Genomic DNA, 16,572 nt, shown 5'->3' with positions numbered 1-16,572 from the left:
TCGAACAACGATTAATGAAATGAATGAATGGATGGCCTGCTGGCTGGGGTCTAAGGGTGGAGGTGGGACATCCTGCCCCAGCCCCAACAGGCTTCTCCTTAGATCTACCAAAGGCCTTAGAAAGATAACGGACCATTGCATCTTTGGTTCCTTGGTCTCCAGGCAAGGAAGTACTTGGCCAAGCTGGAAAGCCTGCAGGCTCCACAGTCACATGCCTGGGTTTCAATCCTGGCTCTGTGTCTAGTTGACTGTGTGACTTTAGACTGACGTCCTCTGTGCCTCACTCTCCTCCTCTGTAAAGTGGGGATAACAATAAGCCCGCCCTCATGAGGTTTAAATGAAGGTGAAATGCTTACACCTGTATCTGACACATGATTCATGTTAGATACGATTTTCCTCCAAAATTTTAGCTCAGGAAGCCTTTCCTGGCCCTCAGATTCTTAGTGGACACTACTCCCCATTCCCATTTGTCCCTGTCTTGATAGGACTTATTCCTATGAGATTACCTCTGCTGGTTTCTTGCTCCCTACTCCACTGGCCATGCTCTTTCCACGAGGCAAATGATTGAATAGGGTTGTTTCTATAGCTGATCAGCCTCTAGAGAGTTAATAAACGTTGAACAAATGATTGGATGAGTGACTATCAGCAGAGAAAGGGTGGCTGTTATTTCCAGTAATGTCTCATTCTTGCCAGGTTGGGAGGTACATTTACCCTACAGACAGCAGGGCTCATCCACCAACAAACCTCCTAGGCCGTTGCATCAGGTACAGGCTAGGGGGCGGGGAGTGTACTGGGCGAACCACAAACTAGCCTTTTTAGATTAAAATAAGCACGGAGGGGAAAGAGACTAGCAGGAGGTGAGTCCCCAGGGAAGGGGATTTGAGAAGGGATTTGGGGCACAGCCTTGTAATAAACAGAAGAGGAGGTGTTGGAAGGGATACTGAAGGATGGTGCTGTGCCTGGGTCACCATGGAAACACGGCTTGGCGCCTGGACCGGAAGATAAGCTGCTTCTTCAAAGTGAATTTCAACTTTGCAACTTGAAATATGCTCTCCCCCTGGGCCCTGGCCGTGTGGATTGGACGATAAACAGCCAAGAAATAGAAATCCTAGTACTAGCAGCTCACCAGGAGCTGGAGATCTACCAGACAAATGTTTGTGGGGAGCCGTTACTTGACTGAGACATGGGGAGGTTATGTCTGGACCGGCTCACCGTATAAGAGGACATGTCTGCATCTCCCCAACCTGGATTTCTGGGGCCTCCCCCAAATCAGGGTGTTCCCATGTTAGCCTCAGGGAGCACCCACATCACGGTCACCCTAGGGAGCTTCTTAGACATGCAGATTCCCTGGGCTCCACCTAAGACCTCTGGGTCAAACCCTTTGGGGGGTTTTCTGGGGATCTGAATTTGATATTTCCCCGAGTGAAATGTATGCACATCAGAGCGTGGGAACCAGCGCTTACAATCCTGTTCCTCTGTATAAAGGGCCTGCAGGGGCAGGGGCAGGGATGGTGGGCCAGGCAGTGGCCCAGGCATCAGCTTAATGGCAGTAAAGTATGACTAGAAATGTGAGCAGGTGGGCAAATGGAGGCCCTGGAGTGTGGGTCACCTTAGGGCTCTGGAGTGAGTCAGCCTGGGTTTGAATTGAACCTCTACCACCACAAGCTGGCCGCGAATCTTCCTCTGTAAAATGGGATTGATCCTGTTTGCTATGAGGATTCAGTGAGCTCATATCTGACCAGTGCAGAGCACAGGTGGGCAGAACCACATGAATGAAGAGGCCGGGACTCCGAGTTTGGAGAAGAGCTAATACTCTTTTCAGGCTGTGAGAAATCAGCTTTTATTGTGTTCAGTCACTGAGGTTTGGGGATGGTTTGTTACATAGCAGTTGGCCTTCCCTGACTAATACAGGCTGTGAAGAGTGGCCTGTTGCCTGTGAAGGTTCAACCAATTGTATGTGCAAAGATGCTCCACAGAGGGAAAGGGCAGAGGAGATCAAGTCTTTGGGTTGGTTAAGAGCTTCTGCAGCTACACCGCAAATTCTCTCTAGAAGAGTTATTTATATGGTTGAAGGAAAACTTGGACAGAGGGCATTTCCACTGACAGACTCAACGTCTAGTAGTTGGTCCTTCCCCGGAGGCAAAATGACTGTTTCTCTCTGTTAACTTCTAGCTTGACTTCCAGCATGTTGGCCAACATAGGGAGAGAGTCCTGCTTCTCCTTTAGGGGAGAGTGTTAGTGTGTGGTGGGGAGGGGAAGAGATGAGCAGAGGGAGAGTGGTGTCAGCCAGGGTCCTCGGATACATCCCAAGTGACAAAATAAACAATGGGAAGTTTTCATACTAAAACAATCATATAAAGTCAAATACAAAAAGTCACATGAATTCTCAGATAAGACTGGAAACTTCAAGAAAGATTCCCAATTGCTTCAGAGACTGTCCGTTCCCTGGAGTAAGCATCCCCATTTTATAGATGAAGAAATGGGGCACAGAGAGGTTAATTAATCAGACCCAAGATCACACAGCAAGTAATTGGACTCCAACCAACCGGTCTTGTTTTAGAGCTCGAACGCTGACCACCAGGTCATATTTCAAACTCTTGTGTACATGTTAGTATGCATACTTACCATGTTAGAGCTCAGAGTGACAGAGGCTGGTGGGTGCCTTTCCCTGGCGCAGCTCTCCTCTGAGGGGCTTCACTTTGCTTAGCTGCAGAACCCAGCTGCAGTGGCCCATGGTTGGCACCATTAGAATACTCTGTCCAACTCTTCTCTCTCCTTTTTAAAGTTCAAAGTCAAAGTCATTGGTCTTTAAAGTCAAAACCATCTGTCCCCTCTTCCAGCCACTCTGCTTCCCCCACCCCCATGTCACCTCCTGGATGCTGTGATGCTTTAAGATGAAGACCCCAGTGTGAAAACCCAAATTAATAAACAATCCTTAGGTGAAAAAAGTAATCATGTCACAAAAGCGGTCACGTAATCTCTCTGGTAAGGTTAAGTGTTTGTTTACAGATCATTAATTACATAATTAATTTCTTTCTTTCTTTTTTTCTTTTTCCAACAGAAGGCCCATAGGGAGGAACAGCATCTGTCTTTTCACTCTGTGTTCCTAACGTTTAGCGCAGGACCTTTCCTGTAGTAGGGCTTAATAAATATTTGTTCATTAATGAAGGTTTGGGTCCCACCTCCCTGCGCCATCTGTCTTAGCCTGTGTTACGGGAAAGCTGGGCTTGCTAGAGGCTTCTGTGCTGCTCTCCACCAGGAAGTGCTATCCAGGGGTGCAGGGGGGCGGGGGGGGCATACACAGGGTGCACCAGTTGGTGTCCAAGGCAACTGCTGGATCCCAAGGTGTCCTCTTCCAAAAGGCCACTGAAGACCTGCTGGGAGGGGTCGTGAAGGGAGAAGAGCTCGGTTTTAGGCTTCTAGCTCGCTGTGGATACGTTCCCTCTGTGGAGTTTTAACTCTTAACACACCTGGGTTGCCCTGGGGTGGACACAGAGTGTCCCTGGGTGTTTCACACCTCAGCAGCCACTGAGAAGCCCCAGGACAGGTGACAAGAGAGGTGGGGTGTGAGCGTGACGATGAGGCATTGTGTGGCTATGCCCGGGAAGCCAGTCGGAGTCCGTGCACAGCCGGCCATGATGGGGAGGAGGAAGTAGTCCAAGGCCCCAGAGACGGGCGAGACAGGGCGAATCCAAAGAGACACATCAGAGGGGTGTGATACACCCTCTGAGGCTGTTTCTCCTCTACCTGCAAGGCCGAGCACAGCTGGGCATTCCCCAATTATTGAATGTCTGCTTCCACTGGAAACCGTCCCTCATCTGTCCTGCATCTATGTTTCCAGATCCTCTTCCCTGGGTTTAGGGGACATTTAGAGAGAAACCCCACTTCCAAATCCTGCCCCTCCTACATGGAGATGCAGGGCTTGAGCACAGGCCCTTCTGCGGGGGCCTGGTCCCCTGAAGGCCTTCTCCCTCCCAGGCGTTTATGCTCACCACCTATAATCCTTTCCTAGGCTCCCTCCCTCAACTCCCAAACCTCTTTTCTGCTTCTTGGGCACTGAAGTTCAAGCTATTTAAGTGGAAACATAGATACATTTGAATGATGTGGTGAAACCAGGGTTTGGAAATGCAATAAATAAAGTTGTACAAGAGAATGAGATAGGTAATCAGCTGCTGCTGGCACTACGTGAAGAGGCTCGTGTAGCAGCCATCAGACTCTGCTCTCGGCCTGGTCGAGGGGCTATAAATCATTATCCACTATAGGCAGCCGTTGCTCACAAGATCTTACCAAGGCAGGGCAAGGATGAACAGCAAATGAGGGTGCCTTTGGCTGGAGGCAGAAAGGTTCAGGGATGGGGGTGGGTGTCCGACGGTAGGCAGAGTTTCTCTGTACCAGGGTCATGATCTCCTGGGATGCTTGGTAAAAATGCAGTTTCGATGCTCTTAGCTGCAAGACCCCAATACAAACCGGCTTAAACAGTGAGAATAATATTGCTCATGTAACTTGAAGAGCAGAGGTAGGACAGGTTTGGGGCTGCGTTGATTCAATGGCTGAATGACACTGTATCAGAGACACAGCTTCTTCTGTCTCTCCACCCACTGTCTACACTGTCACAAGACGGGGCCACACGCTTCCAGTCCAGCAGAGGAGAGAATTTCTTCTTCTGCCGTGGAATGCAAGTCCTTCCATTCTGTCTGGGTTGGCTTCCCCAGGACAGGTACTAAGCCAAGGGTTAGACCAAACAGAACCTTTCCTCTCCTCTCTGGGAGCTGAAGGGGATCCCAGAAAACCCGGTGACTTGAAGGAAGGCGGAAGGTGAGGGGATGGATATTGGTGGACAGCCGAGAAAAGCCTGACCTACTGCTCTGGCCCTGGAGGTTATGTGGGGCCACATAACTTGAGACGCACTGAGTAGGGAGGCAGGTGGACCCAGGCTCTGCAGAGACTTGAGGCAACACAGAGTGAACCTCACTCTGATCTGAGGCGGATAGTTATTGCCCCAGTAAAAATGCGAAGTCGGCCAAATCGTATCACACTGGGAATTCATCAGCATAGCCTTATTCTAACATGATTGAACTGGGATGAAACCAAATATAAACCCCCAAATCGTCCCCAAACCAGCCAAACGGGCTTCATTCTGGCCCCAATAAGTGATGGAACAGGATAACTCAGAAGCGGACGCGTCGTTCCGTGGCCTGTGGGGAGCTGAGCACTTGTGTGCTGGTGAGCGGGAGGGAGCAGCAGGGCGCCGAACCCCAGGATGCTGCAATTGCCACTTAGAATCCAGCACCCAAGATGAACGGGACTTTTTTTGTTTGAGAAGAGGCTGCAGGGTGGTGGAAATGACACAAATACGAAGTCAAACCAAGTGAAAGCTCAGTTATATACCACTTGTCAGTGGTATGACCTTGAACTTTGAGCTTCCATATCCCTGTGAAATAGTGTAATCAATGTAAGTCAGACTTAGATGAAATATTGGAGGTGGACACCACTTTGTAAAGGAGAGAGACATGGGGACATTTGTCATTGCTCTGTGTGTCTTCCCCAGGGAACCTGAGCTCCTTGTGTCAGGAACACAGCTTTCCTCCCCATCCCTCCCTTCATCATCCAGTCACCCCTCCAAGGTCTAGCTCAGGGGCTGGCTCCTGCCTCAACCCCTCCCCGGCCTCCTGGACTGCTTTGCTTGCCTCCCACGTGTATCATTTTCTCCCTCATCGGTCACTCACACGCACTGCCTGCTTCCTGCTTCTGCACGCTGATTCCGAACTGCCAAACGTACCTGTCATTTACTCTCTTGTTTGTGATTATGTCCCCGACTCACCTGTCCTGACAAATGAAGACCTGTATCTCCCACTTCATTGTAGCTCAGAATGTGGGAGTGGAACAAGCCTTGAAATCGCCTGTCACGTGAGGTGACGACTCAGTGAGGTGAAATGACCTCCCCAAAGTTCCTCAGCTCCGGTGGTAGCGTCAGCACAAGAAGAACCAGGCCCCTTGATGTCCAGTGACCCCCTTCGTGGGGTGGAGGTGCAAAGGGGACCTGATTTTGCAACTCATACAGGTCCTTCCTGGGGGGTAGTAGTTACTATGTGTAACAAACGTTTCTGATGGGCGAGTCCTGTGTCTGGCAAAGGCTTGAGGGCAGAAGAAAGGTTGGCAGCCACTGGCACAGTGGGCGTTGGAGGCAGGCAGATGTGTTGAATCCTGCCTCTACCTCACTGTTTGATCTCAGCAACTTCACTCCACTTAGATGCTTTTCGTGCCCACACGTGCCAGGTCCACTCAGCATAGATCAGATGCTTCCTTGCTTGGGTGCATTACAGTCTGCTGGGCAGCGTTTCTGAGAGGGGAATGAAGTATGTTATTCCCCTGAGCCCCTTAGGGAGTTCTGAAGAATACAGGAGGTGAGGCATTGGCGGCCACCTACATGATGGGCTGCAGGAGACGCTGGCTCCTGCCTCTTGCCCCTTTGGGCCTTGCTGCACCTTCTTGTGCATTCCCCGTCCACTGTCCAGTCGATGGGGATCATTGGGATGCCCCTGTCACCAAGGTCCAACCACCCTCAGAGTGTCAACCAGGGCTAAATATCCAGGATTTGTCTTGAGCAATGAAACACAGAGGGTGAAAACACGGTAAACGCGAACTCTGCAGCCGTGTAAAATGTAAGCACTGCTTGCCCCCCAGGTCTGCATCTATCCCCAACCCTGCACTCCTCGGCCCCTGGGCCACTCCTGCCACTGGGTGGAGCAGCCTTGACCCCTGGTCAGCCCCTCCAGCAGCCTCAGAAGGGAGAAGCAGAGGACCAGCATGGTGGGCAGGAAGCTTCTTAGGGGACTCCATGATGGGTCTGTGTTACCTCTATTTGGAAGCCCTTGTGTGGGCTGCCCAGCCAGTGTGCCAGCGTTTCTAATGCTTGATCTGGTCGTCAGTCTTTGATTTCCCGGGGACCAGGCAGGTCCCTGGTATTGCTACCTGTTCTATAACTTTGAATCCCTCAAGTTAGAGAGACCTCAGTCCCTAATGGAGGCAAAGATAGAAGATTCCACTCCTGCATGAGGCAGTCCCATATACATAAGGCTGGATAAGCAAGCGAGTCTTTGTGGAAAGAAAAAGATGTCCTTTCCTCCAGGTAGACTAAGTAAGCCCTTCCCCAGGGCGTACAGCCAGGCAAGAGGTGCACAGACTGCATTTCAGCCCCCACTTGCTCCTCATCTAGGGACCCTTGTGCAGTGCACAAACCGTACAACTGAACATGGCAGCCGTAGCAACAGGTATGTACCGCATTTCCCTGTGAGCAGACACTGCTAGACACCGGGGACGCAGCAGGAGCCCAACAAGACATCATCCCAGTGCTTATGGACCTCATGCGTTAACTGGAGAGACTGTCCACAAATAGGCCAACCTGTGACAAAAACAATGTAGAGTGAGATCAGTGCCGGAAAGCAAAGAGCAGCATGTGGTGACAGAGAGGGAGAGGCTTGGGGGAGGAACTTAACTTAGAGCACGAGGAGGTGGGGGTGGGTGGCTTCAGGGGGGCGGTTGAGGGGCAGAGGCTAGAGCCAGAAAGAGTTCAGCCTGTTTGAGGAGCAGGGAGCTCAGTGGCTGGAAGGGAGCAAAACGAGAGCAGTTTGCGGTGACACCAAAGGTGAGCTGGGCCGGGCTGGCCAAGTGCTTCGAGGTCACTGCAAGGAATTTGTTCTGAGTGTGGTGGGACCACTGGCATTTTTGAGCCATGAGGTGGAAAAGGGGTGGGGGAGAAGGAATAAGAGAGCGAGACCGGGAGGAGAGAAAACAGAGGCTGGTGGCACAGACGGAGCAGCGAGGAAGGACCACCCGTCATAGGCCAGGAGAATATCTGGGGGCTCGGCTGTAGGATGGTAGGAGGGATGGATGGAGGAAGGCATGGGTGAATGAGGCTCACATCTCTGCAGGTCCTGGCATGACTATGATGTTGTGGGTTCTGCTGGGTTTGGAGGTGATGTTTTGCCTTCCCAGGTCACGCTCTTTGGTGCAGGAGGGAACCACAGCCCTCCTGCCTCCCGTGAAAGGTCAGGTCATCACTTCTCCCTCCGGTGGGTGGAAAACAGACAAGAGATTCTCTCATGGACTAACCAGAGTGATTTGGGTTTGCAGTTCAATGTTAAAAAATCCACGGAGCCCGTCCAGCCCCGAACCCTCCTCAGGTTCCCAGACATCTACGGACCCAGGCCGGCTGTGACAGCCCCAGAAGTCATCAACTATGCAGACTACACACTGAGGACCACGGAGGAGCCGGCCGTGTCTGCCAACCCCCCAGCCCCGAGTGACAGCCGCCTCAAGAGGCAGGTCACCGAGGAGCTGTTCATCCTTCCTCAGAATGGTAGGGGTCTCCTGCACCTCACTTCCGTGAGCAACATGCAGGGGGGTTTGCCAGCATCTATGTAGGTGTTGGGTGTGGCCAGCTCCAGTGTCTGTGGCATCTGACACTGGGCAAGCAGGTGGGCACAGGGCCTCAGAATTATAGTCCTTTATTCCAGCCGATGTGTTGCCACATGGCTTCTCTCCTAGGCGTCCTCCCTCCCCCCCAGTTTTCCACTAGGAAGTGGAGAGTCCCTTTCAAGTCACATGTACAGCTATGGAGAGGGTTCAGAGACTTGAGTTAAATGCTCTGTCCTTTTATATACTTATTGTGTGGACTTGGCCATGTTGCTAACTTTTTGGACCTCAGTTTCCTCATCTATAAAATGGAATCATACTATTACCTGCTTGGTCAAGTTGTAAAGTGTAAATAAAATAATGCACGTAAAGTGCTTGGCTCAGGACCTGGCACAAAAGATGTCATCAAAATATATTATTATTATTATTTCTATTCTCCTTGTCAGTATCACCATCAAGAATGTAACACTGTCAGGTGTACAGTGCTATGCTGGGCACTGGGGCAGATATGCAAAGCAGAGACAGTCCCTAACCCAAAAGCGCATATGGACCTTTATAGGGAGGCAAAAACTGTAGCTAGGAGAATTGATTGTGTGGTTTGGGATTTTGTTTTGTGTGGCTGGAGATGGAGACAGTGGAAGCAGAAGCAGCCTAACCAGCTTTGACATTGACCCTACTCCTAATGTGTCTCCTGGCCTGGGTCCAACTGTACCCCATGCTGGTCAGTAAATAGGTGCCCCCGACCCCAATCTGGCCCAGAACTACAGTGATTAGCCTAGCATTTCTTTAAGAACAAATTCACACAGTGCCTGCATCATGCAGGAATCCTGGTTGGCTTTTAGCCTGCAGGTTTGCCAACCACATTTTAAATAGACTGAAAATACACACCCATTGAAGACTTGAGAGCTTAAGATTGGAGGGTGGGAAACAATTTGCTGGAGGACCCTTGGAGGTACTAATTATAATCAAAATGGCAGGAGGGCTCCCTTGTCTCAGGAGTCCCAGATGTGTCAAAGCTCAGATGAAGCCAGGATTGGACAACTCTCCACCAAGGAGAGCAGGAGAGTAAATCAGAGCCTGGAACTTTGAAGAATTCATAACAAATTAGTTCGTCCTCTCCTTTTCACGTTTCCTTCCTCCTTTCCTCATACCTCAAGGCAACAACCAAGTTCTGATTCCACAGAAATCTATCAAGAGTTGATTGGCTCAGCAAACATTGACCAGAGGCAAGGGAACACAGGGGCGGAGGACACCCGATGGATCAGACACTGTCCCCATAACGCGCTGAATGCGGTCTCCCACCAGCCACAGTCCTCACCAGCAACTTGTACAGCCCAAAGCCCTGATTCTTGAAAAGCTGGATCCACTCCCGCTTTTCCAAGTGGCTCGGGCTCTGGTTTGGTTTTCACTTGGTTTGATTTTGAAGGCTGAGGCTTCAGAGGGCTGAGAGCTCTGGGGGCCAGACAAGTCCTTTCCAACACTGACCTTGCTGCTGTTGTCCCTGTCGTGCCCTTGGAAGCCACACAGGTCCTGTGTGCAGGGGTGTCTTGCTCACATCCCGGCCAATCTGTTCTTTGCTTAGATGCACCAGAGAGATTTTTGACTCCTTGCAGGAACCCAATAATGAACCATTTTGGAAGTTAAATAGTCCTTTATATATCTGCCCTCTAAATTAGTTCTAAAAATAAAAATGTTTAAATTCCATTTTGCTTAACGTGGAGTCTGCTGCCGCTGCTGAATCCTTTAATTCTTGTATTATGATTGAATAATGAGAATCTTCCAGATGTTTGGCTCCTGTTCAAGTGAGGGGCAGAGTGAGAAGTATTTGTGGTTTTAGGAACTTCTGAATTAAAGATAAGGTCATTCATTCATTCAGCAAGTACTTATTGAACATGCACTAAAGTCAAATCCACTATCTATGATCTTAGCCCCAGCATCTCCTCCTGACTCATTCTTTTATATTTCTCTTTGGTCACGAACTTCTGGGGCGCAGGGACTGGCCCCTGTGGGGAGGTGGAGCTGCAGATGGGCTGGGGATGGTTTGCTGAGATGGGGTGAGCAGAATCACACAGGCTGTGACAGTTTTTCTTAATGAAAGTTCACCATGGGCCATGGGCAGGGCCCTGGGCTAAGTAGTTTCTCTACGTTAGTTCATTTAATGCTCATAGTAACTCCAGGAAGAAGGAACTACCATCATTACCATTGTAAAGATGAGGAAACTGAGGTTCAAAGAATTCAAATAACTTGTTCAAGGTCACATACCTATTATGTAACAGTGTCATATGTGACACCAAAGCCCATCTTGACCACTGGGCTGTGACGGTCCCTTGAAATATAAGGTCCAGGACCACAGGTGTTCCCCAGGTGCAGCCCCCATGATTTTGCACCTGGCTAAGAAGCTTTGGGTTTGGGTTGGTGCCATAGGTAGAAGAGATGGGAAAGGTGTGATGTGGAAACAGGACCCCAGGGTGGGTGGCAGTGATGGCTTTACCTGCTTAACAGGTGTGGTGGAGGATGTCTGTGTCATGGAGACCTGGAACCCAGAGAAGGCTGCCAGTTGGAACCAAGCCCCCAAACTCCACTACTGCCTGGAGTATGACCAGCAGAAGGCAGAACTGTTTGTGACTCGTCTGGAAGGTATGCTGTCAGTTGACTCTCAGAGACTTCTGGGTGTCTGTCTCCCCTGGAGGAGCTGTGCAGGTGGGATGGGAGCATCTGAAGCTGGAGGGATCCCTGGGTGCCAGGTTAGTACTCTGTGCCAAGCAGATCCTGAAACATGCTCAGACACACAGGGCTTTTTTTCTCTCTCTCTCACATAACAGTTCAAAGTGGAGATTCCAGGGGGGCGGGCATCTTTCCTCCAAATGGTAATTCAAGGACCAAGATTTTTCCATCTGTGGCTCCGTAATCCCCTCAATCCTCTGTGTCATCTGTATCTAGCAGGTGGAAGGGGAGGAGAACAGGGAGAGCGCACAGCTATTCCTTAAAAACTATAACCTGGGCTGGCCCGGTGGCTCAGGTAGTTGGAGTGTTGTGCTCCTAATGTCAAGGTCGCCGGTTCAGTTCCCACATGGGCCAATGAGCTGCACCCTCTACAGCTAGGATTGTGAACAACGGCTCTCCCTGGAGCTGGGCTTCCCTGAGCAGTCGGAGGTGGGCATGAGCTGCCGCGGGCTGCCACAGCTGCTGCCAGGAGTGGCTGGTACCCGGGGGGAGAGCAAGGCTCATAGTACCAGCATGGGCCACGGAGCTGTGTCCTACACAACTAGACTGAGAAACAATGGCTTGAACTGGAGTGGGGGGGAGGCAAAAAAGGGGAAAACAAAACAAAAACAACTATAACCTACACATGGCATGCATCGCTCCTGCTTACATCTCATTGGCTAGGACTCAGTCACATGCCACTTCCTGCAAAGGAGGATGGGATAATGTGTGGTGCCCAGCATAAAGAGGAAATAGGTTTTTGGTGAACAGCTAACCGTCTTTCCCATTGGACAGGGCATTGTGCTGGACACAGAGGAGGTTCTGAATGGTCAGCATTCCTAGAACCAAGTAGTCTTTCCAAGTAGGTCAGGCTGTCCTTGGTCTCCCTACCCTGACAGTTCACATTACTGTCAGCAAACAAAGCTAAGACTTTACAAAGGAATCAGGGCTAACCATGGGCTACTTCATGGCTCCAGGAAGCGGAAAGCTGTAGGCAGGATTGATTGGACTTTTGTATTTATTTTTTTGAGGGAGTGTCTTTCCTTTTTATTTTCTTTTAAGATTTTAAAAAGTGATTTTACATACTTTATTACATTTGATCTTCACCATGGTCCCATTTTGTAGATTAGGACACTGAGGTCTAGCAACCTTGTCTAAGATCACTGCAACTATTGGTGCCAGAGCCAGGAGTCCACCCAGTTCTCTTGAAGCTCCGTGAAGAGCTTCAAGGACACATGGCCTTAGTCTTCACTTCCTGGGGAACATCAGCTACCACTTCTCACGTTATCATTCAGGAACCAGTCATAAAAGCACCACAGGTGCAACTTTCCACATTGTAAGTGTTAAAAACACCAAGGTTCAGAATACAGTAGTACCTCAGATTTTTAACGTCTCCGTTGACGAACATTTCGGTTGACGAACGTTTCGGTTTACGAACGCCGTAAATTTTATGGATCTGTGGTATCATTAGACAGTAAAATTCATGCTAAATTTGCAGTTTTAGGGGTTGATTTTAAAGGTCTGGAACAAATTAATCCATTTTGTATTACTTTCTATGGGGAAACCGTGCCTCGGTTTTCGAACATTTCAGAACTCGAACGGTCTTCCGGATTACGTTCCAAAACCGAGGTACCACTGTATAAAACAACATTCATGAGGCGGTGGTCCAGTGATTCACATCACAAGTAGTTGTGTGGTAAGTATTTAAAGCACAGAACAAATGAATTACTGGTGGCAGCAACAACGCTGATAAAAGTCACCAGCAGTTTATGGGCTGTGGTGCCTTGGGGGAAATCTCAGAGTCATGAGGTGGGAAGGGCTCTGGGCAGCACTAAGTCTTGTCCCCGTTCTCCAAGGAGCACTAACAGGCACTGACATTGACTCCCTCAGAGATCGCCCATCTGTAAAGGCAATTCCCCGAAGCCTGGTGATCAGCCCTGGGGTCTTTCACACACCCAAGGCCATGACCTGTGAGCCAGATTCCGCAGCTTAAAGCAGAGCCCTGCTTCTTCCCTCCCTCCCTCCCTTCCCTTCCCTCCCTTTCCTCCAGAAGCCCCATGTCTGTGTTGTTTGTCCTTGGCTGCAGCTGTGACCAGTGACCACGACGGAGGCTGTGACTGTTATGTCCAAGGCAGTGTGGCAAACAGGACAGGCTCTGTGGAGGCCCAGACGGCTCTAAAGAAGCGGGAACTACACACCACCTGGGAGGAAGGTCTGCTGCTCCCCCTGGCTGAGGAGGAGCTCCCCACAGCGACTCTGACTCTCACCCTGAGGACCTGTGACCGCTTCTCCCGCCACAGTGTGGCTGGGGAGCTCCGCGTGGGCCTGGATGGGGTCTCCGTGCCTCTGGGGGCTGCCCAATGGGGTGAGCTGAAGACTTCAGTTAAGGTAGGATTACCTCTCACCACGAAAGGTAAAGTGACCAAGCTTGGTGACCAGCTAGCTGGAACAAGCTTCAGAGACCTTCCTAGCCAGGTGTGTGTGTGTGTGTGTGTGCACGTGTGTGTGTGTGTGTGTGTGTGTGTGTGTAAGGACAGTTGAAGTCTTGAACAGAGTGGAGGGTGGGAGCAGACCCATAGGCCAGGATTTAGGATTCCTGGTGTCTAGTTTTGCTTCTAGCTTACTGTCATGCCGGAGACTCTGCTCGCTGCGCCATGTGTCGTGCGGGGAGGACTGTGGGGTCTCAGTTCCCTCTCCCCACATAAGAACGCAGGACATGGTGAGGCCAAAAAGGAACACCCATGGAGCCATAGGTAGGGGAGTCATACCACGATAGTCTCACTGGAGGCTGGATTCACATGATGTGCGATCTGCTGTCCGCTTTTCTGCCAACTGACCGACTCCCCTCTCCAGCGTAGCCACAGCAGTTGTATTAGTGGCCAATGGCTCACTGGTTACAGCTGATGGCCAACTAGCTACAGCTGACGGCCATCCAATCACAGTTGATGGCCATTTCCTACCTGAGCCAGCACCTTTCCACGTGAGGGTGAGAGCCTGGAAACTGCACTCCTGGCTCTGTCCCCACACTTACCATGCAAAGACCTCCCCTGCCATCATGGGAGACATGTTATGAGTGTATTGGCTGTGGTGTTGAGAGTATTTGGGGACAGAGTCCCACAGAGCAGTTTCCAGGCTCTCGGCCTCACGTGGAAAGGTGCTGGCTCGGGTAGTAGGTGGTCATCAGCTGTGACTAGTTGGCCATCAGCTGTTACTGGTTAGCCATTAGGCACTGGTATAACTGCCGTGGCTGAGCTAGTAAGCACGGATTGCAGTTAGCAAGTGAGGTAGGTTGGCAGAGAAGTGGACGGCAGGTTGCAGATTGTGTGGCTCCTGCTTCTGGTGTCTCCAACCCAGCCGCCAGCGAGAATATAGTGGTATAACTCCCCTATCCATGGCTCCGTGGGTGTTCCTTTTTGACCTCACTATATCCTGCGTTCTTGTGCGGGAAGCGGGACCAGAGTCCCTGCCTTACAACCAGGTAGCACCATGACTTCCCCCTTTACAAAGGGACGGGGCTTAGTAGTAGTTCAGTCGCCCATGCAAGGTCTCCTGTCTGGGATACAGCAAGCTTGGCCCTGAGACCAGGTGGGTGTGGCTATGAAGCCTGTGTCATCCTTTGCCACTGGGCCATGTAAGTTCCTGAGTGTGTGAGGTACCACCAACAGGCGCCTCTCCTGATGGACACACAGGAGTGGGGAGTACACTTTTTTGCTATGCTCTCTTCCTTGCCCTGTTTTTCTCTCTTTTCAGGGCTCAGGAAATTGATTAAAAAAAAAAAAATTTGACAACCACTCTCAGCTGGAACGAGGCTGTTCCAAAGCACACTCTCTAATTAGTGTGTGATTTGGGATTTGTGTAGAATCATAGTCGGGGACCCTGGGAAGAGGAACCAACACTTTGGTTTATTCATCTGGTAAACCGTCTTTCTTGGGAGGTGGAGGGGCTCCCCCAGGGCTCTGGGGACTTAGGTGCTGTCCCCCAAAAGGCTAAGTTCCAGTCTATCTTGGCAGACATGTCAGGCACTGAATCCATTTCTATCCTTCCCCCTAGAAGAGCAAAAATCATTCATTCATTCCACAAACTCCTTGCCCAGTTTTCACCATGTGCAGGCACCATACTAGGACCTGAGCGGTAGTTAAAACAAAGCCCTGCCCGCATGGCTCATCCATTCTAATGACCATCGTACTTGTAGTCATCTCTGTGGCACAGATATACTCCCACATCCACTTAGACTGCTGGCCGTTGTCCCACAAATGTCAGCAATCTCAGAGAGCAGCCTGGAGTCAGAGAGAAGAGAAGGCACTCTCAGCGTATGTGGCAGGAGACAGCCCTGAGACCAGCCTAAGGGGCCCTGGCTCCAGCTGGAGGAGGTAGGCTGTGTGAGCAAGGTGGGTGGAGCCTTCAGTTGCTGCAGCCCAGGTGTTTTTCTTCTCTAGGCCAGAATGGGTTAACAAAGGTGCCAGCAGTGCCCCAATTATCACAGGAAGACACTCAGCCAAAAGTGGCATGTGCATCCCCAGGGACCGTACAGCGATTCACTCCAAGGGTACCTTGAATGATTCATTAATAGCTGAAGAGAAAGATGAGGGAGATGGGACAGGAAAAACCATGGATGGAGAAGAGAGAGAAAGAAAGAGGGTTACAAGCATACCTCATATTTTTGCACCTGGCTTTGTTGAACTCCATAGATGTTGCTTTTTTTTTTTTTTTTTATGAATTGAAGGCAAGACCCTCCACCTGCAAAAAGATTACAACTCATTTTATTAAGATAGTCACTTTATGGCAGTGGTCTAGAACCGAACCCTCAATACCTGCAAAGTAGGCCTGTATTTTTGTCGGTAGGTATTTGAAGCAGCAGATGCTGTTAAACCCTCTGGCTGTGGTGCAGCTGGCTGGGCTTGTTTGGGGCTTTTGGCACCTTATACAAGGTGACAAGCCCTTCCCAGGCTGACATCGGGTCAAGGCTTCTCTCACCTAGTCTGGGGGCAGTGGAGCGCTCAAGCCTGGTCACTCTGTGGCTACCTGTGGACTGCCAATAAATGCCCTTGAATCAGGAGGCTGGTACCCATCCCAGCTGTGCTGCCACCCCTCTGGATGCCTGGACGAGTCCCTGGGCCTCAGTTCCTTCACTGTGAAGGGAAAGATCTATCCACCGAGGACTCTGGAGAGCCACGGATTTAGGACTCGGTCTTTGCTGTCAGACCAGACCAGGCTCAGTTTTGTTACTTACTAGCTACATGGCCTCAGGCAGTGATGAGTCCTCTCGAGCCTCAGGGTCTTATGCTTAGAATGGGAATAAGATCAACATTGCTCTTAGGGTTGTTGTCAAGATTAAATCTCGCAAAGATTTATGATGTGTCAACTGTGCCGGTGCTGGAGATGGCTTTGTAGAGCTTACAGCCGAGTGGGATAGATAAAATAATTACACCTGGCACATAGTAAGTGTTTAATTAA

The 16,572-nt window shown here is 50.4% G+C and overlaps 1 protein-coding gene across 2 annotated transcripts in view; it reads left to right on the top strand.

Moving 5' to 3' along the window:
- Positions 1 to 16,572, top strand: part of SYT13 (synaptotagmin 13) — a 44,725-nt gene that overhangs the window by 21,235 nt on the left and 6,918 nt on the right. For both annotated transcript variants that reach the window (XM_019746445.2, XM_074336260.1), the window contains exons 2-4: positions 8,134 to 8,359; positions 10,918 to 11,052; positions 13,205 to 13,506. In XM_019746445.2, coding sequence (XP_019602004.2) covers positions 8,134 to 8,359; positions 10,918 to 11,052; positions 13,205 to 13,506 — 663 coding nt within the window. The remainder of the gene's footprint in view (positions 1 to 8,133; positions 8,360 to 10,917; positions 11,053 to 13,204; positions 13,507 to 16,572) is intronic.

Source organism: Rhinolophus sinicus, linkage group LG06, assembly GCF_036562045.2.
Source record: "Rhinolophus sinicus isolate RSC01 linkage group LG06, ASM3656204v1, whole genome shotgun sequence".
In the NCBI taxonomy this organism is placed as follows: domain Eukaryota; kingdom Metazoa; phylum Chordata; class Mammalia; order Chiroptera; family Rhinolophidae; genus Rhinolophus; species Rhinolophus sinicus.
The sequence above is the reverse complement of the archived record's forward strand: the minus strand, read 5'-3'. Positions and strand labels throughout refer to the sequence as shown.